This window comes from Aphelocoma coerulescens, chromosome 28 (genome assembly GCF_041296385.1).
Source record: "Aphelocoma coerulescens isolate FSJ_1873_10779 chromosome 28, UR_Acoe_1.0, whole genome shotgun sequence".
Lineage (NCBI taxonomy): Eukaryota > Metazoa > Chordata > Aves > Passeriformes > Corvidae > Aphelocoma > Aphelocoma coerulescens.
The window spans coordinates 2,023,460-2,045,077 of NC_091041.1; the positions used below are offsets into that span (position 1 = coordinate 2,023,460).

The 21,618-nt window shown below is 61.6% G+C and overlaps 1 protein-coding gene across 1 annotated transcript in view; it reads left to right on the forward strand.

The window, feature by feature from the left end:
- Positions 1-276: 276 nt before the first annotated feature.
- Positions 277-21,618, forward strand: part of UNC13A (unc-13 homolog A) — a 37,088-nt gene continuing 15,746 nt past the window's right edge. The window contains exons 1-21 of the mRNA XM_068997315.1: positions 277-341; positions 5,206-5,235; positions 5,561-5,660; positions 5,893-6,010; positions 6,192-6,315; positions 6,489-6,562; positions 6,642-6,696; positions 7,415-7,450; positions 7,982-8,192; positions 10,186-10,794; positions 12,374-12,467; positions 13,439-13,482; positions 14,562-14,640; positions 16,195-16,266; positions 16,903-17,122; positions 17,649-17,876; positions 18,061-18,202; positions 18,590-18,759; positions 19,198-19,313; positions 19,417-19,580; positions 20,317-20,479. Coding sequence (XP_068853416.1) covers positions 320-341; positions 5,206-5,235; positions 5,561-5,660; positions 5,893-6,010; positions 6,192-6,315; positions 6,489-6,562; positions 6,642-6,696; positions 7,415-7,450; positions 7,982-8,192; positions 10,186-10,794; positions 12,374-12,467; positions 13,439-13,482; positions 14,562-14,640; positions 16,195-16,266; positions 16,903-17,122; positions 17,649-17,876; positions 18,061-18,202; positions 18,590-18,759; positions 19,198-19,313; positions 19,417-19,580; positions 20,317-20,479 — 2,871 coding nt within the window. The 5' untranslated portion in view covers positions 277-319. The remainder of the gene's footprint in view (positions 342-5,205; positions 5,236-5,560; positions 5,661-5,892; positions 6,011-6,191; positions 6,316-6,488; positions 6,563-6,641; positions 6,697-7,414; positions 7,451-7,981; positions 8,193-10,185; positions 10,795-12,373; positions 12,468-13,438; positions 13,483-14,561; positions 14,641-16,194; positions 16,267-16,902; positions 17,123-17,648; positions 17,877-18,060; positions 18,203-18,589; positions 18,760-19,197; positions 19,314-19,416; positions 19,581-20,316; positions 20,480-21,618) is intronic.

A 21,618-nucleotide genomic window follows, 5' to 3' on the forward strand; every position in this document is an offset into this window, starting at 1 on the left:
GATTCGGGCAGGAGCCTCCGGCCGTGCCGCGGGCGGTGCGGGTGTGGCCGCGCTCCGTCCCGTCCCGGCCCCGGCCCCGGCCCCGGCCCCGGCCCCGGCCCCGGCCCCGGCCCCGGACCCGGCCCCGGCCCCGGACCCGTCCCGGACCCGCCGCGGCCCCGGCTCGGGGGGGCTCGGGGGGGGCTCGGGGGGCGGCGCCGCGCGGGCGGGGGCGGGGGTGACGTCAGGCGCTGTCCGCGGTGCTGAGGGAAGATGGCGGCGCGCTAGAGCCGGGCGGCGGCCAGGGCCCCCCGCGCCCCCCGGCACCCGCACCGCCGCCATGTCGCTGCTCTGCGTCGGAGGTACCGGGGCACAGGGCACGGGCCGCGGGGACCGGGCGGGGGGCGCGTCCCGCAGCCCCTCTGCTCGGGGCGGGGAGGGGGCAGCGCGGGGCCGGCGGGGCTGAGGGGAGTGTGGGCAGCAGGGGGGGGCGGTGGATGGGGGGGGGGGGTCGTGGGAACGGCTCCATTCACAAGCACCCGGCGCGTGGATTTATGAATGAACCGGCGGGGGCGCGCGCGCGGCGCGGGAGCCGGGAGTGGGGGTGGGGGAGGGACGGGGCTGTGGGCGCGCCCTGCCCGCGCAGGGATCCCCCCGGAACCCCCCGGGATCCCCCCGAACCCTGACCCTAAACCCCTGCCGGGAGGGACGGGGCTCCCCCTGCGCCTCCCCTCGCCCCATGGGGACGGCGGGGGAGGGACGGGACTCCCCCGTAACCCTCCCTGGCTCTCCCCCCGCCGCTTCCCACCCCGCCCTGGGAAGGGGGCTCCCCCCGTAACAACTCCCGGGCTTCCCCCATAGCCTTCCACCGCCGTGGCGAGGGAGCTCCCCCCCATAACTTCCCACTGCCGGGGACGGAGGGGGCTCCCCTATAAGCCCCCCCCCGGGCTCCCTCCGTAGCCCTCCCCTGCCGTGGGGAGGGGGTCCCCCCGAGCCGCCCACCCCAGCCGCTCCTGGCTATCAATCTCCAGCTTCCCGCCCCCTCGGAGCCCCTTTTCTCCCACCCTGCCCCCCCCGCGTCTCTTCCCACACCCCCCTCAAACGCAGACCCCCACGTGCTTACCTCCCAAACACCCCTGCCCGTACACCCCCACCATCCCATCTCTCCCCAAATACCCCCCTAATCAACCCCCCCAGGACCCCACCCCTCACGCCTATCCTCAGGCACCCCCATCCTGCAGACACAGCCCTCTGCATTCCCAAACACCCCCTCATGAAAAACACCCCATACGTGCCCCCAGCACCCCACATCTATCCCCAACCCCCCAATTCCACCCTCAAGCACCCCCGGCCCCTAAAATCCCTCCAACCCCAAGCATCATCTTTCCCCATCTATTTATCTCTACATTTTCACTCCCCCAAACAGACCCCATGCACCCCAAATCCCACAATCTCTCCCCTCTTCCCTCTGTGAACCCCTAAATACCCACCTCAAATTACACCCCGAGCCCCAGCCCCACCTCCTGCAGCCCCCTATGCCCCTGCAGGTGTTGCCCCACCTGGGCATGGTGATGCTGGTGGGAGCCAGGGCAGCTGGGGGGGTTCAGGGTAGGAGCCTGGGGGTCTGGTGCTGGTGTGTTAGGGGATCTGCTGCCCAGTTAGGGGATCTGGTGCTGGTCACCCTATATTGGGATGAACCGGGGGGAGTGCACAGGGAGGGGATCCCGGCACCCAGCACATTGAGCCTTGCCCAGCTCGATGCACAGATGAGTCCTGCTGGCTGGGCCTCAGCCCCGCTGATCACTCTGGATTGAATGCTCAGTAAGGGGGGAGTAGAAGTCGGAAGGGGATCCCTTTACCCCCTTCCCAAGGCCCTGATGGGGATGGGGTAGCACTTGTGTGTCATGGGGTCATAGGATGGAGGTGGCAGAATGATATCTGAGACAAGGTGGGGCATAGGGTGTCTGGGATTCCCCCACGCCAGGTGAAATCTGGAGGAATATGGGGGCTCTCCTGGTGCTGCCCGAGTTCCTCAGGATGGGGGCTGTGCCCCCTCCCACCCCCTGCCATGTCCTTGTCCTTTAGGTGCTGTCACAGCCCCCTCTCCCCTGGCAGTGTCACAACTACCGTGCCCCCGTGTGCCCCCCAGCCAGCCCCAGATTTGGGGTACCCTCTTCTGGCGGGGGGGACGCCTCTTTACTCCCACGTAAAGGACTGTCACATGTGGTGACACCCTCGGCGGCGCTGGGGGTGGCTGCTGAGAAACAGCTCCGAGTGGGTTGGGGCTTCCCCCAGGGCCCCGTCACCACTCGCTGGTCACGCTTCTCATGCTATTTCTGGGGGTCCCGGGGGCGGGGGTGCCACCCCAGAGCCTCCCCCAAGCTTTCCCTGCCCCTCCTGGGGGGCTGCGGCCACGTGCAGCCCCTGGGGGCTTCGTGCCACGGGGTGTCCCTGGGTGACAGGCACTGGAGTGACCTGGGACTGTGGGGTGAGTGGGGACAGGAGGGGGTGTCTGGAGTGGCGTGAGGCAGACGGACAGATGGACAGGCGGGCGGACGGGCATCCGGAGAGACAGATGGAGAGACGGAGGGACAGATGGATGGAGGGGATGGGAGACGTGAGCACGGAGGCTGAGGGGTGGGTGGAGGGAGTGACAGAGGGGTGGAGGAACAGAGGGAGAGGACAGACAGAGGGGTGGATGGATAGATGGACAGATGGAAGGATGGACAGAGGAGTGCACAGAGGGATGGACAGAGGGTTGAATGGACAGACAGAGGGATGGACAGATAGATGTATGGGGGGATGGACATAGGGATGGGTGTGTGGACAGATAGTGGGGTGGGCGGGCAGAGGCATGGGTGGATGAACAGATAGGGGAGTGGATGGAGAGACAGGTAAATGGACGGACAGAGGGGTGGACACACAGGAGACGGACATGGTGGGTGGTGGGGTGGGTAGATGGACAGACAGGTGAATGGATGGATAGACAGAAGATAGAATGGATGGGTGAATGGAGAGGCAGGTAAATGGACAGGGGGTGGCTGGATGGACAGGGGGCGGCTGGATGGACAGAGGGTGGCTGGATGGACAGAGGGGTGAGTGGATGGATGGACAGCAAGATGGATGACAGATGGATGGGTGGATGGACGGAGGGACGGGTGGGTGGAGAGACAGGTAAATGGACAGACAGCAGGATGGGTGGATGGGGGGGACAGACAGACAGGCTTGTTGTGGCATGCCAACAGCCCAGCCCAGTTTTCATGCCATTCCCAGTCCAATCTCTGCCAGCTGCCTCCTGCCTCAATTTCCCCAGCTGGTCAATGTCCCCAGAGGGGAGCCAGATCCCCCCAGCCTGGGAAGATCCCAGCTTGTTGGTGTCACACAAGTGTCACACTGTCCTCAGCTCCTTGCCTGGGGACTCAGGTAGAATTTAGCCCCAGGGTGGCACCCCAGGACTCACCACCCCTGTTGCTAGCTTTGGGGACCCTTTGATGGGTGTGAGGGCAGCACATCCCGCAGATGGTGACAGCAGGACTTCTCCCTGGCAGGAGATGACAGCCAGGAAAGCCACGTGTTCCCTGGGTAATTGTTTGTTCCTGTCAGCTCGGGTATTTTTGGAGCTTTTCCTTCCTCTGCTCTCCCATTCCTTTTTGGAAGCAGCAGCTGGTGAGGAGTAGTGGGTGCCCCTGGGCCCGGGGGAAGGGGATCCCTGTCAGCCACAGGCAGGTTCTGGCTCCAAATGCTCTATTAGAATAGAATAATATCAATTTATAATATGTATCATATAATGTATAAATACCTTATATTTAATTTACATCATTATTACACTCAGTGATGCCAGCCATCCCCAGACAGCCCCCAGGCTTCCAACCTGGTGTCATTCGAGGATCTTTGGGATCCTGGAGCCTTGTGCCATCCCCCACGTGTGAATTCCCCATCCCTGAGTGCAGCTGCAGCTCCCGGAGCCCTGTGATTCCCTGGGAACATGGCTGCCGGTGACGTGGCTGGTGGCCTTCCTTCGGACAAAAGCCACCCAGCGTGTCACCCAGCTCTCGGTGGCACAGGGCAGGCAGCCGAATCCAAGGGTCCCCAGTTGTTTTCCGAGGCGATGATTCCCCCTGCCTCAGTTTCCCCGAGGCCGCCGGTGCCACGTGGCCTCCTCCCAGCCCTGCCAGGCACGTGGCTCTGGCGGCAGCCCCGCGTCCCCTCCGGCGCTGGTGGCGGCTGATAAGCGGCTGGCGAGTGGCACGTCTCCGAAATCAAATTACCTTTGATGTCGCCAGGGCTATTTTCATCCCTCCTCGGTCACGTTGGTCCTGCACCCGCTGGCACCCGCGTCATTTAAGCGTTCTCCGGGTGCTGTGTCATTCCCTGCCCGCCCGATCCCCTCCTGGCAGCCCCGAGGACACCCCTCGGCCCCGCCACCCCCGGCATGGGCAGCGTCCCTACCTGGCTGTGCTCAGCTCCTTTTTGCCCCCCCCACTGCAGCCAAAAGTTGGGGACCGACCCCCACCCAACTGGGTAAAGCTGGGGGGGGACAGCCAGGACTGGGAGGGTTTTCCCTGGAGCTGAGCAGGATCGGAGGGCCCCCTGCACACCCCAATGGGCAGGATGGGAACCAGCCCCACGGTGCCCCCGGGGGCAGACAGGGCTGCGGTGCAGTGGCGATGTTTTGGGGCCGTATAAGATTTTGAGGGGCTGTCTCCACTATCCCTGGGGCTGGTTTTGGGCAGGCCCCCACCCACCAGGTTTCCTGTGGGAAATCCTGGTCAGTGGTTTGGGAGAGCCTTAACCCTGGTCCTGCTGGGCTAGTGCCATCCAACTGGGCCTGGAGTGGGGGACAGGGCCCCCCAGACCACAGGTTTTCCCTCTGGATATGGATGGTAACATCATCTGTTTCTCCAAATAAATCCCAAATCAAAAGGGGGGAGGGTGTAACACTCCCTCAGCAGAGGAAGGCTGGTCATTTGGGGTTACAAGCTGTCCCAGAGTAGCAGGTTTTTTGGGGGAGCCTTTGCTCCCGTCTGATGCCCACCTCCATCTCATGTCTGATCCACCACCCTCATTTGGCATTGGGGATCCCAACACTTTTCCCAGCTGGCAGCTGGGGGGGTGTGGGGGGCAACCAGGACTGGGGTCCTCCCACCCCCTTGACACCCTGGTGGGGATCCCCAACCTTCCCCTGGGGTCTCAGCCTGATTCTCTTCTCTCCCTTTGTCCCCACAGTTAAAAAGGCCAAGTACGATGGGCCCCAAGGTAAGTGAGACCCCACCTGCCTGCCCACCTGAGGGGAGAGGGTGGGCAGCTCTTGGGCTGGTCAGATGTGGTGGGATCAGGGGAAGGGCTGGGGACAGGGGGCGAGGGGACCCTTAGCTCTGGAGGCATCATTTGGCAAGCTGGGAGGACACACACAGAGATGGGGGTGCCCTGGACAGGCGCGGGGGGCTCACATCTGCCAGCCCTGGGTGTAGGGTCCGTCCTGGGGCTGGCGTGCTGAGGGAAGTGTGTGTGGGTGGCAGTGGGCAGTGGCGGGGGTTGGGGACACACTGGGGGTCACTTCACCCTCTGCTTGTTCCCACAGAGAAATTTAACACCTACGTGACCCTGAAGGTGCAAAATGTCAAGAGCACGACTATCGCGGTGCGGGGCAACCTGCCCTCCTGGGAGCAGGACTTCATGTTGTGAGTGTCCAGGGGCTCCCTCGAGCTCCCCCATCCCTGCTGCTCCCCCTCACCCCTGTAAATAACACGGGGAGCCCCCCACTGCCCTGACCCCGGGTCTGGGGGGCTCACCTGAGTCCTGGGCCCGAGGGGACAGGTAGAAGCTGGGGTGGTCCCAGAGGGCTGCTGAGAAGGGGTAACCTGAGGGGGGTTAACTTCATGGGGGATGACCTGATACCTTTCCTGTCCCCAGTGAGATCAATCGGCTGGACCTGGGCCTGACCGTGGAGGTGTGGAACAAGGGGCTCATCTGGGACACCATGGTGGGCACGGTGTGGATCCCCCTCCGGACCATCCGGCAGTCCAATGAGGTAGGGAGCCGGGCACAGCCATCTCCCTGCTGAACCCCAAGAGACCTGTGCCACCCCCAGCTGTCCTTTGGGCCAAGCAGAGCCTTCCTTATTCTGCCTGAGGCCAGATTCTGTGTGCTGGGGTTGTGAGGCCAGGAAAGGGGGGCCTGGGAGCTCTCCTCACTCCTTTTCCACTCCACAGGAGGGCCCTGGGGAATGGCTCACGCTCGACTCCCAGGTCATCATGACCGACAACGAGATTTCGGGCACCAAGGATCCGACTTTCCACCGCATCCTCCTTGACACCCGCTTTGAGCTGCCACTGGGTGGGTACCCCATCCCTGGTCCCCAGGCCCGGCCCGTGTCCTTCCTTGCCCACAGCCCCAAGGATGCTCATGAGCCTTGGAGCTGGGGCTGAGGGTCTGATACTGTGGCCCCAAAAGCTCGAGGGCTGTTTTGGGCGAGGTCTGTGCACCAGCTGGGGTCTTTGCCCTCGCAGATATCCCTGAGGAGGAGGCCAGATACTGGGCCAAGAAGCTGGAGCAGCTCAACGCGATGCGGGACCAGGATGATGTGAGTGCAGCCAGGCCTTGGGTGAGGTGGCAGGGGCAGTGCTGCCAGCAGGAGCCCTCACCAGCCCCTCTCTCTCCAGTATGCCTTCCAGGAGGAGCAGGAAAAGCCTCTGCCCGTGCATGGCTCGCAGTGCTGTAAGTGCTGCCCTGTCCCTGCCCCGCTGTGGGACCCCCACACCCTCCTTTCTCCCCAATCCCACACTGAGGAATTTTAAGGGGTGGGCTCCGCATCTGCTTTGGGGCATTGGACCCCACCCCAAGTGGGGCTCAGCTTCACCCCATACCCTGTCCCCATCGCCACTCCTGTTGTCCTTCCTGTGTTTGCCGGCGTTCCTTTGCTGTCTCCCTGCTCCTCAGTGGGTGAGCCTTCCTGTGGGTGGAGGGAGCAGGGCATGGGAGCAGTGGGGCTGGCAAGGACGGTCCCCCCGTGGCGAGGGGCAGCAGACTGGTGATCGGGGGCTGCTGGAGGGGGGCCCCGCAGAGGCATTTGGGGTGGCAGCTCAGTTTGTCCCAACCCGTGCCTCAGTTTCCCCTTCTGTAACCGCCCCAGGGCCACGTATGGTTCAGTGCCCCTGTGCCCAACCCCAGGCCCTGTCCCCTGTCAGTGCCACCATGCCTGGCCATAGCATTGTCCTCAGCCAGGGTCAGTGACACCATGCCCACCCCAGGCACGGTCTCCAGTCCTGATTGGTATCACCATGTTCAGGCCCCGGCACTGTCCCAGTGCCAGTGTGCCCCATCCTGGATACTGTCCCCAGGGCAGTGTTCCCAACCCAGTGTGCCCTCTAGGGAGATGCTGGTTCCTCCCAACCAGCTGCCTCCATCTTTATTATCTCTGCCCCTTTCTTTGTAGGCAACTGGAATTATTTTGGCTGGGGAGAACAGCAGAGTAAGTATCCTGCCCACTCGTCTCTTCCCAGCCTGGGGGTCCCCAGCACATCCCTCTTTGCCTGGCCCAGGGCTCAGGGGACCTGGAGCTCGGGTCTAGCCTGTGGCCTTGTGCCATGACTCTGTACTGGGTGAGGACAGTGTCACCAAGTGCCCTGTCCTGGGCAGGGCTGTCCCCATGGGCTGGTGGGGACATGGCACCATGGGGCTCTGTGCCTTTGGGGTGTCCCAGTGGCAATGAGCAGCTTGGGCTTTGCCTCTGTGGTGGAACATTGATGGGGCAGAGGGAGGGTCCCTGCCCCCGTCCTCTTCCCCCGTCTGTATGTCCCAAATTCCCCCTCCGCCTTCCCCTCATCCCTCCAAACCCTTCCTGCGCTGTGAACATGTCAGCTCCCCCCTCACCCTGCCCTGGGCCCACCTCCCCAGCATGGTCCCACAGTGGTGGGGACACAGTGGTGGCACTAAAGGGTCTGTGCAGGGTGGGGGGAAGATTTGGGCCATCCCCTGCCCCACTCACTGTGGCCCCTTGCAGACGATGACCCCGACAGTACCGTGGACGACCGGGACAGTGACTACCGCAGCGAGACCAGCAACAGCATCCCCCCGCCCTACTACACCACATCCCAGCCCAACGCCTCCGTGCACCAGTACCCCATGAGGCACCAGCAGCAGAGCTCCCGTGACTCCTACACTGACTCCATGCAGAGCTACGAGATGGACTACTCGGACCAGGCTCCCATCAGGTAGTGTGGCCACAGCCAGCTCACCCTGGGACCCGCTCTCTCAACCTCCCCCGCAGGTGACAGAGGCCAGCAGGTCCCCAGGGTGACACCAGGGATGGCGCTCCCGGTGCGGTGGGTGACAGAGGGAAGGATGCTGAGGTGAGGAAGAGTGGGCTGGTGCTGGCCCCAGCCAAGCCTTTCCTTCTCACTAGGAAGTTTTCAAACTCTTTTGGGTCACTGCCCTCCTCTGTCCTCACTGGGTTTGGGGCCCCCCACCCCTGGCTGTCCCTGCTGGGAGCTGGACAGTGGGGTGTGGGCTGGCTGGGGACACAGACGTGGCAGAGCCCAGGCCAAAGTGCCAGCCCCATCCAGTGGACAGAGCCTCCCTGCCAGCGTCCCCACGGCAGCAGGGGGTGGCGGGTGGCGGCGGTGTGGCACCTGGGAGCTCGCTGACCATGTTCCTCTCCTCCCCTGGCAGACGCTATGGTAGCGTAGACTCTGCCGCAAACGGACGCAGCGACGCTGAGTCCGGTTCTGAGTCGAGCAGGCGGACCAGCCGCCAGCCTTCCCTTGAGAGCAGGCGGTCCCTAGACCTATCGGATAGGTGGGTGGCTACCTGTGCCGTGTGCCGTGTGCCGTCGCAGAGTGCTGTGGTCGGTCCTTGCAGCCATGGTGAGGCCAACACCAGTCCTGGCAAGGGCGGCCTTGTGCCACGCTCCCCGCCCCGGATCGGTCTGCTACAGGGACAGCAGTGGGATGCTCCAGGTGTCCCCCCAGCCCTGTGGTGTTCCTTCTTGCTGCTGCACCCCGCTTCATGGGGTGACATCCCAGCATCCTGGTCCCGCTTGCTGGCACTGCGACTGTCTGGCGGCACTGCTGCTCGTTCCTTGTCGTGCCAGCGGGTGTGGGACTGGGCCCTTGGGGACTCAAATGCCACCCCCTGTTCCTGGTCACCTGCCAGGGTGTGCCTGGCTGGGCAAAAGCCTCATGCAGTGATTTGGGATCCTGCAATGTGCCAAGGGCCCCTCTCCCAGCTCTGGCCAGGATCAGGATGGGGAGGTGTGGGGTTTCCAGGTGTGAGCTGTGTCTCCTGTATCCCTGTGCCCCAAATGCTCCTTCCCAAGGTACCTGGATCATGCCAGTACCCCTCCCAGCTGGGACTAGCCTGAGCCATCCCCCAGCACTCTCTTCCCTGCCATGTTCCCTGGCTTCCCACAGCCTGGCTCAGCCACTCTGGGCTCTGCCCATCCCAGCCCCTCCTCTTTGTCCCCTCACGCACCCCCTGAGCCCTGGCTGCCAGTGCTGGAGACGTGGTGTCGGCCTCTTCCTCGGCATGTCCCTGTCCTGTCTGCATGTCTGCTTCTGTCAGCCTGTCCCCACGGAGCCACGGGGCTGCCCTGTCCCTGGCAGCCTTCCGGGGCACAGGGCCCCTGTGGGCCCCCCAGTGCAGGCAGCTGTGAGAGGAGGGGGCTGGAAGAGCCGGGGGGCACATGGGGTGGGGGAAGGGGTCTGGCCTGGCAGGAAGAGTGGAGAGGGGAGCCTCGGGTAGGGATGGTGTTAAGAGGAGTGAGGGGGTTTAGGGGGTGTCCTGGGGTGGGGGTGCCTGGGAGGGCTGCAGGGAGCACTGGGACATCAGGGTAGAGGTTGGGTGACAGATCTGTGTGTCGGGGGCAGGACAGGGTGTCCGGCAGCAGCAGGAGGCAGGATCTGGCTGGGGGTGCTGCTGCCCCCACCCCTGGCTGGGGTGAGCCTAGGGGACAGACACTGTCACCCCCATACCCGCTCTCAGCCCAGGCACAGGCAGGGAGGTCAGACCCTGCAAGTGCACCTGCTTGAGGGGCTGCTTCCAGCCCAAGGATTCTCCTGGTTCTGTGCCTTCGGCTCCCAGGATGAGGAGCCCGATGCTCCCGATGGGAGCTGCACCTCCTCCTGCCCCTGGTGCGGGGCCCCGGGGCTCTGCCTGGGGTGGCACGGACCCACGGGAGCCCTGTCCTTGTGTCCCCTCGCCCCTCAGCCCCACAGGGAGCAGCCGCTACGCCTCGTCGGCCGAGCTGAGCCAGGGCAGCTCCCAGCTGAGCGAGGACTTCGAGAACGAGAGCCTGAGGGACTCGGAGCTGGACGAGAGGGACGGGGACTCCTACCACTCCTGCCACAGCTCCGTCAGCTACCGCAAGGACTCGCCGCGCTGGGAGGAGGAGGATGATGATGATCTCTACCTGGAGGAGGAGGAGGAGGAGTTCATTGAGGACTACAGCGAGACTGAGGAAGGCTACCCCAAGGAGGAGGAACTGGAGGAGGAGGAGGAGGAACTGCGGGAGCAGGACACCTATGAACCCCCTGAGCATGAAACATACCCACCACCACAGAAACCCCTGCCACAGCAGCAGCAGCAGCAACAGGTCCCACAGCAGCAGCAGCAGCAGCAGCAGCAGCCCCAGCTGGTCCCACAGCAGAAGCCTCAGCAACAGGAAAAGAAGGAGGAGAGGAAAGAGGAGAGGAAGGAGGAGAAGGACACCTCTGCCCCCCAGGAAGCCCCTGAGGCCCTCCAGGCCCAGCGAGCAGAGGAGGAAGTTCCCATGCAAGAGGCAGCCCCGGAGACTGAGCCCCCAAAACCGGCTGAGAGGTAGGAGGGGGAGCTGGGCTGTGGTGTCCCTGGGATGGCACTGTGCCTGGAGGCACTGAGGATGCTCTGGAGGTGGCTCAGAGATGGTGCTGGTGCTTGGCGCAGGACCAGGGACCTTCTGTCACGTCTGGAGCTTTGCCAGGTGCCTGAGCCATGGGGGAAGCCCACCTTGTGCCACCCAGGCAAGAGCCAGCACCCTGGGCACTGCCCTGGCCCAGCCACCCCCTGTGCTAAGCACAGCTCAAGCTCCTGGGGCTCCAGGGCTGCAGGTTCGTAACCTGGGACAAACCTGGGGCTGGGGGAATGGGGTCTCGGGGCTGTGATTCCTCTCCTCTGGCACAGGCTCTTGGCACCCTGGGTGGAGCTTGGTCAGAGGAGGAGATTTCCTTCATGGGAGTCAATCCTCTCCCTAGGCCTGGTAAAAGCTCATCCATGGCCTCCTGTGCTGTACAGGTGAATTAATTGGTGGTCAGGGTCCTGGTGCAGCATGGGAATGATTCCTATCTTGGGGACAGAGGATTCAAATATCATTATTGACCATTTCCACTTTCAGTGAGTGTCACTCCTCTGTGCAGAGGTGAGCTGTGATGGGCTCTTTCAGCCTTTTGTTTAGTTTAAATTACAGACCAGGAATGGGGAGTCTCTAATTTAAAACAGTGTGTAATGAGTTGTTTTTAAAAGAAATGGATATTTAAGCCCAAGACCTGGCAGGAGCCTCAGGTCATGTCTGCCTGCAGTGCCCATTGGGCAGGGGGCTCAGGGGGTCCTGTGCTAGGATTTGGGGACAATGGACTAGTGCTGGGGACCATGGATTGTGCTGGGAACCCCAGCTTGTGTTGGGACCCCCAGATTAGTGCTAAGGGCCTCAGATTAGCACTGATGACCCCAGAGTAGCACTGGGGACTGTGGATTAGTGCTGGGAACCAGAGGTTAATGCTGGGGATCCCAGATTAGCACAGACAAAGCCCCCCAGGTTTGGGCAGGTTCATCTCCTGAGCACCCCACGGCCTCTTCCCAGTGTGTTTCTGGGCTCCTCTCTCCAGTGTCACATCACACCAGGCTCTCCAGGAGACTGGTATGTTTGGAGGATTTCTTTTCTTTTCCTCCATGTCTTGATTTTGTAGGAGAGGGCAAAAACCCCCACAACATCCAGCACGTCCAGGCAGACAGTTTTCCCTGGGCTTGGAACCACCGACGTGTTGGGTGCCCTTTGCCCCAGGAAGTGGCCAGAGGATGTTGTGCTGGGGAGGTGGGGGGCAAGGGATGTTTAATTCACACGCTTGTGTCACCAACTGTCCCCTGTGTGTCACTTGGGTGCCCAGGGCAGGGTCTCCTGAGGGTGGGGAAGCTTCTGGCTTCTCCCCAGCGTCCTGCCCTGATTGTGCTGCCCTTTGCAGCAGGACCTGCTGCCAATTTTCAGGTCCTTCCTGGTACCGAGAGGGGGTTTTGCCATGGCCACGCTGTCTCAAGGCCCATCAGGATCCCCAAATCGCAGCCTTAGGCCTGCTGGGGGTGTGGGGGCTGCTCCCCCCTCCCTGGTGCCATGCTGGGAGGTGACAGGGGGTGTGTGTGCTTGCAGGGAGCCGGCAGAAGAGGAGGTGCAGGACCCCAAAGCACGAGCCAAAGCCAACTGGCTGAGAGCCTTCAACAAGGTCTGCATGCAGCTGCAGGAGGTGAGGACCCCCTGGCCACCGCCACGGCCCCGGGCTGGGGGCACGGCCCCTTCCCACACCTGGGCAGCTTCCAGGGACATCCACGGACCTGGGGGTACCAACAGTGGTGGCCCACAACCCCATTCCCACCAAGTGGGACGTCCCGGAGGGGCCGGGAGTGCTGAGGACCCCCCGTGTGTGCTGCATGCGTGTGCTGGTGCGAGCCCCCCGCCCTCTCCCCTCTGTTGAGTTGACAATATTTTGTTTTGTTTTTAGACTCCATCCTCCATCTTTTCTTTTTGTTTTGGCTCTGGATTCGCTCCCCGGGGTCTCGATCCCCCTCCCCACCGCTTCTCTTTTCAGTTGTCCACCACCATGGCCCTTGCACCCGCGTCTCCCCTTCCTGCAGGGAAGGGATGTAGGCTGCCTGCAGGTAAGCATGTCCACCTGGCACCTCCCAGCCACGTGTGTGCCTTCCCTCTGTGTGTGTGTGTGTGTGTGCAGGGATTGCCCATGAAGGACGGGCAATGGTCTCTCTCCTCCCTTCTCCTCCAAAATAATTCCCTCCCTTCAGGGGAGGTGGCACTGCTGGATGATCCCTGCACACACACCCTCTTCCATGTGCTCTGGCTTTTCCCTGCTCTTCTTTCCAACTGCTGTGGGTCCCTGAGGACCTGCTGAGCCTGTATGATGCTTCTCCAATCCCACAAGCCCCGAATTTTCGCACAGTGTAGCCATCCCCCTGCTTTGCCAGCCTCAGCCCCTCTACTGAAGCCCACCCACTGCTCACCCAGCTCGGCCTTCTGAAGATATTTATTCCCAGTGCCAGCTCTTGGCTGGGAAGAGCCCCCTTGGTTTTGGAACACACTTTTCTCTGCCCACCCTGCTCATCCTTCCGTGCTCCCGCGGTGCTGTGAGCACTCACTGCCCTGGGGGGCTGTCCCCATGCTGGTGGCTCCTGCTGTGCCCTGACACTGTCCCTTGTTTTCCAGGCCCGCGGGGAAGGTGATGAAAAATCCCTGTGGTTCAAAGGCGGGTGAGTACAAGGGGAAGCTGGGTACACTCTGCCCCCCGGGATCTCAGCCCCCTCCTCATTAGGATGTGATTAATGAGCTCAGCAGTGAGCTTGTGTGGGGAAGGGTTGCTAAGCTGTGGGCAGGCAGGGAGGCCAGATTTTTGGGGCTGAATTTTAGGGCTGGCCAGTGCTTTTGGAGCAGCCAGCAGACATGACATCGCTCTGTGACCCCAAGAGCTGCTGCCAAGGGGGAGAGCGAGGAGGTGAGTTGGGATGGGGATGAGGTGGGGTGGCAACTCCTGCTTCCCTCATGGAGCGGTGTCATGGGCAATCCTCAGCATCTCACCTGGACAGGCTGGAGGTCTCAGTCCTGTCTTGCCCTCGCAGACATGCCCTCTGCCATGGACCTGGGCAGAACCTGGTAGGTTGCCTGAGAACCCCCAGATCACTCCAGGGATTTCTTCCCGACAGGGCTGTGAAGTGCTGTTCCTGCCTTGGGTTCCCTTGCAGCAGAACTCGAGGCTCACCTGCTCAGTGCTCCTCTTTGGGGTCCCAGAGGGAACCCCAGCTCCCCAGCCTCACGCTGCAAAGCCAAAGCTGACTAAGCCAAATGGGCAGCTTTTCTCCTGGGTTTCACTGTCACGCTTCACATGGGGAAAAATCACAGTTTTTGCCAAAATCCCCTTCCCCCTCAGTTTTTAATCCAGTGATCCCTGCCCTGGCTGGGCTGGTGGTGGGGATGGGGATCCCATGGGTGGGTCCCAGACCACACAGGGGTTGCTTTGCAGTCATATTCACCAAGTCCTAGATATTGAGAAGAAATCCTTTCCTGTGAGGGTGGGGAGGCCCTGGCACAGGGTGCCCAGAGCAGCTGTGGCTGCCCCTCGATCCCTGGAAGTGTCCAAGGCCAGGTTGGCAACCTGATCTAGTGGAAGGTGTCCCTGCCCATGGTAGGGCATGGAATGAGATGGGCTTTAAGGTCCCTTCCAACCCAAACCATTCCGTGATTCTACAAAGCGCTGAGTGACCACGGGGCAGCAACAGGGGGCCCCTTCCTGCCTCAGTTCCCCCTTCCCCGCTGACTCTCCTCTCTCTTGCAGGCCTGGTGGCGGGCTGATCATTATAGACAGCATGCCGGACATTCGCAAGCGAAAGCCCATCCCCCTAGTTAGCGATTTGGTGAGGTTCCCCCCAAGGCACCCCCCCACAGCTGCCGGCTTCGCTCCCGCTGCGCCCCACCGGACTGCGCCGCCCGTGCCCCGCTCCCCAGCTGCCTCTAACATGGCTTGTGTTCTCTGTTTTCTTTCCTGTGGCCTGGCTGGGCCTTCCCCGCGGCAGGGGGGCGGCTGTAAGGTTTCTGCGCTGCATTAACAGCATGCCCGACATTAAGCCTGGACGCAAATCTCTCCCTCTAGTCAGCGATCTGGTGAGCGCGGTGCGAGGGGTTAAAGAGACAGCGCCCTTGGGGGCTGCCGGCCAGCCCTCGAGCCCCCAGCCCTGCCAAAGGGGGGCGGGGGTATCCCACTCTGCGTTGGGGGGCTCCTGGCCCTCCTTGCAGTGGGGAGCTGGGCTCTCCCTTACCCGAGGGTGCTTCTCTTTAACGGAGCTCTGGTCCCTACCCCAAGCATCAGCCTAAGGTTTCCCAGGGCTGCATCTGGTTTCCCATTTTTTTACTGGTGCCGTGTCCCTGGTCCCTCCCTGTCCCAGCTGCCATAGGTCCCTGCAGCTTGGACCACGCTGGTGCTGGACAGACAGATCCCCATACCAGGGGAGGGCTGGCAGTGGCTTTTCCAAGTTGCCCAGACCCTGTGCTCCTGTCCCCACTGTCCCAGTCTATGGGGTTGGAGACCCCCCGATGTATGGGCCCCCCACGATGGGGTCCCCTCCAGCCCCTGGGCTCTGTTGCACAGGATCACTCTGCTGGTCCTCTCCCGCCCCTGATGATAAGAGACAGCAATTTTGGAAACCAGACACCTTTTGCCCCCAGAATTAGGTGTCCTTCTCCTCCTTCCCCCTCTCTTCACACCTTGTCAGCTCCACTGTGTGCCCTCCCTGGGGTGCCACCCTCCTGTTCCCAACCTGCCTCCCGGCCATCCCCCTGCCCCCTTGCTGCCCCCAACCCGGTGCCCCCACCCCAGCCCTCTTGGGCAGCCGCTGATGCTTCTGCACTGTGCTGTGTCGGTGTTTTGGGGGTGGGGGGTGATGGGGTGGGCAATGTGTGGGGTTTTGGGAGGGCTGCTGCCTTTCCCTGCTGGGATTTGCAGGCTGCAACCAGTGCTGGGGCTTGGGGACACAGTCCCTCCCACCAGGGACTGCTCAGTGCTGGAGGCGGGGCTGTTGCCCCAATTCCCACCGGTTATGGCAGGGAAGGGGCTCTCCTGGGAAGTGTTTACACTAATGGCTCTTTATTCCCCCCTCGCTGGCTCTGGCTGCCCACAGGCCATGGTAAGTGCCCCCTACCCCATCTCCCCCTGGATCTCAGACACGTGGTGAGAGGCTCTGCTGCACTGGAGCTGAACTGGGAATGTCACGGGTTGCTGAACTGGTTCCAGTCCCACTGCACAGCGGTGCTGGCATCAGTGGGGGCTGGGCTGTCCCCACTGCCTTCCATGCAGCCAGGACCCCTCCCTGTCTGGGACTGGGGTCTGTCCTGGGTGTTTCACAGCCAGCTGGGAGTGGAGGAGGGACCTCTCATGGTCTGCTGGATCTGGGAACTCTCTTTCTTTCCCACAGTCCCTGGTCCAGTCCAGGAAAGCGGGCATCACATCCGCGCTGGCCTCGAGCACCTTGAACAATGAGGAGCTGGTAGGTGCTGGGGTGGGCTGGGTTGGGGATGGCTGGGGGGGGGGGGGAAACTGAGCCTCGAGGGCCAGGCCAGTGGTGAAGGTGCAGAGTCTGTGCCCCACCAGCATCCTCACCAGGATGCTCATGGATGCACCCAGGGATAGAATTGTGGGATCATTTATTACTATACCCCGTAGCCGTAGGGAGGAGAGGAGAGAAGATCCAGCAGGCAGGAATTGTGCAGCAAGATTGATTTATTTAGTTATTTTACAAACTCTTTTATAGACTTTTTTCTTCATAGTCTAATTGGACAAAGGATCATCCACCCCTTGGGGTGATTGGCTAAAATCCTAAAACATCCATTGTCAAAATATTTTTCTACTGTACCATAAACAAGACTTTTCAAGGTTGCAGATGTTCATAGTTTATAGAACTTCTGCTAATCTCTTCGAGAGAGAGAGAGAGAAAAGTATCCCAGGGGCTTAGAAAGAAGCAAGAAAATTCTTGCAGTATTGTATCCACAATCATTGAGGTTGGAAAGGACCTGTAAGATCGTCAAGTCCAACTGTCAACCCAGCAGCACCACCATTAAACCACGTCCCCAAGTGCATCCTCTGCTTCAGCATTTCTCCCCCCCTCTCCCCTGTCCCTGCACAGAAAAACCATGTTTACAAGAAGACCCTGCAAGCCTTAGTGTACCCCATCTCCTGCACAACCCCCCACAACTTCGAGGTGTGGACGGCCACCACCCCCACCTACTGCTACGAGTGCGAGGGGCTGCTGTGGGGCATCGCCCGGCAGGGCATGCGCTGTGCCGAGTGCGGCGTCAAGTGCCACGAGAAGTGCCAGGACCTGCTCAACGCCGACTGCCTGCAGAGTAAGGACCTGGGGCCCACAGCCTCGTCCCTTCTCACCTTGGAGAGGGAGGAGGGAGCAGCCCGGGAGAGCTCCGCTCCTGACTTGGGCGTGGGAGAAGTGTTGGGCAGGGCAGACTCATCCCGGGCAGGGGATAGATCCTCCAGGTTTGAATTAATGAATGCATGGAATTGTAGAATTGTGGAATTGTTAAGGCTGGAAAAGGACCTTTAAGATTATCAGGTCCAACCATCAACTCAGCGTCCTTGTGGTCACCACTAAACAATGTCCTCAAGTGCCACAGAGACACGTTTTTTGAACACTTCCAGGGGTGATTCCACCACTGCCCTGGGCAGCCTGTGCCAGGGCTGGACAAAATTTTCGGGGAAGAAGTTTCCCCTAATACCTAAACCTTCCCTGGTGCAACTTGAGGCCATTTCCTCTTGTCCTGTCCTCAAGCCCACCACTCCAACCTGTGAGAGCTCTTGTCTCTCTCCTGGGTACCACCAGCCCCCCACCCCATCTCACCCATGCCTGTCCTCTCCCAGGGGCAGCGGAGAAGAGCTCCAAGCATGGAGCGGAGGATCGGACCCAGAACATCATCATGGTGCTCAAGGACCGCATGAAGATCCGGGAGCGCAACAAGCCAGAGATATTTGAGCTGATCCAGGAGGTGTTTGGGGTCAACAAGACCACGCACACGCAGCAGATGAAGGCGGTCAAGCAGAGCGTCCTGGATGGCACCTCCAAATGGTCAGCCAAGATCAGCATCACGGGTAGGCAACCTGTCACCTTCAGCCTTGGGGACCATGGGGATGTTCCCATTGCTCAACCCCTCCTCCTGCCAGGCAGCTTCAGCCCCTGTGGGGACACAGGTGTCTGTTTTGGGGGTCTTGGTGAGGCTGTGGCACTGACTTCTCTCTCTGTCTGTTCTCTCTGCCGTGCTGTGCTGTGCTGCAGTGGTTTGTGCCCAGGGCCTGCAAGCAAAGGATAAGACAGGTTCCAGTGACCCCTATGTCACTGTCCAGGTTGGAAAGACAAAAAAAAGGACTAAAACTATCTACGGCAATCTCAACCCAGTCTGGGAGGAGAATTTCCATTTGTAAGTTCACCCCCAGTCTCCCCATTCCCTTCCCTGGCCACCCGTGGTCGTGCCAGGCTGTGCTGGCTCTTGCCATGTCCCTGTAGGGTGGGGAGAGCCAGCCGGGCCTCATCCTGCCCCCATTGAGGGTGGAAGGGGTGCTGGGGGCCCTTGGGGTGCTGTTTTGTGCCATGGGGGTGTGACTCCAGGGGCTGATCCAGGCTGTGCTGGGGCTGCCTGGGTGTGGCACAGAGCCCACCGGGGAGGGTTGGTGCCCCCGCATCTGCTCTCTTCCCCATTTCCTGCTCCATGCTGGGCTGGTCACTTTTGTTTAGGGAAGCAGTGATGGGGAGTAGCTGGAAAGATTTCCCTGCTCATCCTGGGGCTTGCCCTTTCTCGCCTCCCCAGCGAGTGCCATAACTCCTCTGACCGCATCAAGGTCCGTGTGTGGGACGAGGACGATGACATCAAGTCCCGCGTCAAGCAGCGCTTCAAGAGGGAATCTGACGATTTCCTGGGCCAGACCATCATCGAGGTCCGGACCCTGAGCGGGGAGATGGACGTCTGGTACAACCTCGGTAACCAGCTCCCCACCCCCGCCCTGGGCTCAGCAGGGTGACACATCCTGCTGGGGATGGGACCCCCAGTTCTGGGCTCCAGGGGGGATGTGCTGCCAGCCATAGGCTGATGGCTGTTGCAGCAGGGTCTGCTCTTAGGAACACTTGATATCAAAAGCCATCAGGAACAAGTGTTTTCCCAGGGTCATTTTCAGAACCCTTTACCCAGGAGGTTCTAGAGCACCAGCCCCCTGCAGAGGGGAAACTGAGGCACAGAAAGGCCACGTCTCCAGTGGCTGGACATGTGGCCAAATCCCAGCTCAGCCTGGTTGCATGCGGTGCTGAGTGTCCCCTCAGCCCTGGCCCTGTGCCAGAGCATTGTGCCCCTCTTTGGGGCTGGCAGTGAGCAGGGTTACTCCAGGGAAGCCTCACACCTTGTCCCTCTCCCTGCACCCACAGACAAGCGCACAGACAAGTCAGCAGTGTCGGGAGCCATCCGGCTGCACATCAGCGTGGAGATCAAGGGTGAGGAGAAGGTGGCTCCCTACCATGTTCAGTACACCTGCCTGCACGAGGTGAGCAGCCCAGGCAGGCACAGGGGGCACGGCCCCCTCCCCAGCAATGCCACCCTGCTACCACACACCCTGGGGAGCTCACAGGACTCATTTGTACCTCCAGAACCTGTTCCACTTTGTGACGGATTTGCAAAACAACGGGGTGGTGAAGATCCCCGACGCCAAGGGGGATGATGCCTGGAAGGTGTACTTTGATGAGACAGCACAGGAGATCGTGGACGAGTTTGCCATGCGCTATGGGGTGGAGTCCATCTACCAGGCCATGACGTGAGTCCCCTACTCCCAGCTGGTTCAGAGGGGCTGCACCCACCCCCTAGGTGGAGGGTTACTGTCCCCATCATCCTCCCCTGCTGCCATTGGCACCCACCTTCCTGCCATGGGTACAGACTTGCCCCAAACCTGTGCACCCATCCCTCCCCTTCCCAACGACCTCTGGCACAGCCTCATCTCAAGTCCTGTGTCCAGTTTGGTCACCACAAGATCAGAAGGTTCCAAAGCTGTTGGAGAGTGTCCAAAGGAGGGACACGGAGCTGGGGAAGGGTCTGAGGAGCGGCTGAGGGCACTTGGCTCGTTCAGCTGGAGCAGAGGAGACTGAGGGGAGGCTCCTGGGGGCTGCAGCTCCTCCCGAGGGGAGGCGGAGGGGCAGGGGCTGAGCTCTGCTCTGGGACAGGGACAGGAGCCCAGGGAACGGCTGGAGCTGGGTCAGGGCTGGGATGGATCTCAGGGAAAGGTTCTTCCCCTCGAGGCTGCTGGGCACTGCCCAGGCTCCCCAGGGAATGGTCCCGGCCCCGAGGCTGCCAGAGCTGCAGGAGCGTTTGGACAGCGCTCTCAGGGATGCCCAGGGTGGGCTTGTTGGGGTGTCTGTGCAGGGCCAGGGGCTGGAACAATGATCCCTGAGGGTCCCTTCCAACTTGGGATTCTTTTGGATTCAATGACTCATGCACCCCAAACCCTGCATCCCCTCCCATGGCCCAAAGCCCTCACCTGCCACCTCTCTCCGTAGGCATTTTGCCTGCCTCTCCTCCAAGTACATGTGCCCTGGGGTGCCAGCGGTGATGAGCACCCTGCTGGCCAACATCAACGCCTACTATGCCCACACCACCGCCTCCAGCAACGTCAACGCCTCCGACCGATTTGCCGCCTCCAATTTCGGGGTAAGTCCCATGGTGCGTAAACATTCTTTTCTTTTTCTCTCCTTTCTGTGGGAGGGGGTGGGGGGGCTCGGGGAGCAAAACGAGCTGTGCAAAACACCTCACTCCAAACTGCAGCCAGGCAGCAGCGGTGTCAGCCTCTGCTTGCCCCAAAAATCATCCCGCTCTTGTTTCTCAGGAAGGAAAAGGGCCACCACCTTGCCAGGAGAAGGGCTCAATTTGCTCCCCTAATTACTGTGGGAGCCTGAGCAAAGTGGGATGCTGGGTGACAGCATGCCAGGAGAGGGGACACCTTGGTGGCAAAATCAGAAGCTTGTGGCCATGAGCCACCCTGCAGTTCGTGGGGGGTCTTGCACAGCCTCGTGTGCTTTGGGGGACCCTGGCCTGCTGCAAACTCAGCCGGTTGTGCCACCACTGCTGGGTGGTGAGTGGGGCGAGTTTGCGGCAGGGCCGGGTGCCCCTCGGGGACATGGGCGAGGAGGGGCTGAGCCCTCGCCTCGGCTCCCCCCGTGCCATCCCAGAGGCAGGACATGGTCGCTCTGGATGCGCGTGGGTCGAGCCAGGGTCAGTGCCCAGCCCCGGGTGCAGCAAGGAGCTGGGTAGCCAGGGACACAGCCAGGGCCGAGCACAGCTCCGGGCAGCTTTGGCTCACCTCCACGTTCCCGTCGCAGGGGGTAGCTGGAGCCGAGCGAGCTGTGCCTCCGGATCACGCAGGAGGAGGAAGCCGTACCAGAAACCCGCCTTTTCTCTAATATGGAGGATTTTAAAAACTTGTCTTTTTCTCTTTTTTAGAGAGCCTAAGGTTGGGTCCTAAAGTGCCCGGCCATGCCGCTTTAACCCTGAGTACCCGTCGTGTCCAGTGTTAGAGTGCTGCAGCCGTTCCTTGGGTGTCGGGGACGCACGGTCCGGCCCAGGGCCCGGCTGGGCCATCCCGGCGAGCGCCGAAGGTTTGCGGTGGCCAGCACAGGCTGTGGGTGTGGCCGAGCCATGGACTCGCTGCCCCGTCCCGCCCCCGTGTCCTTACCCAGGACTCAGACGCTGTTCCGGGCTCTCCGGAGCCCTGCGGGTCGGCCCTGACCCGGTACAGCCAGTGCTGAGGGGGGAACCCAGGGCTCTCATGGGGGGCCCACATGGCTGCCCAAAGCCTCCCCACC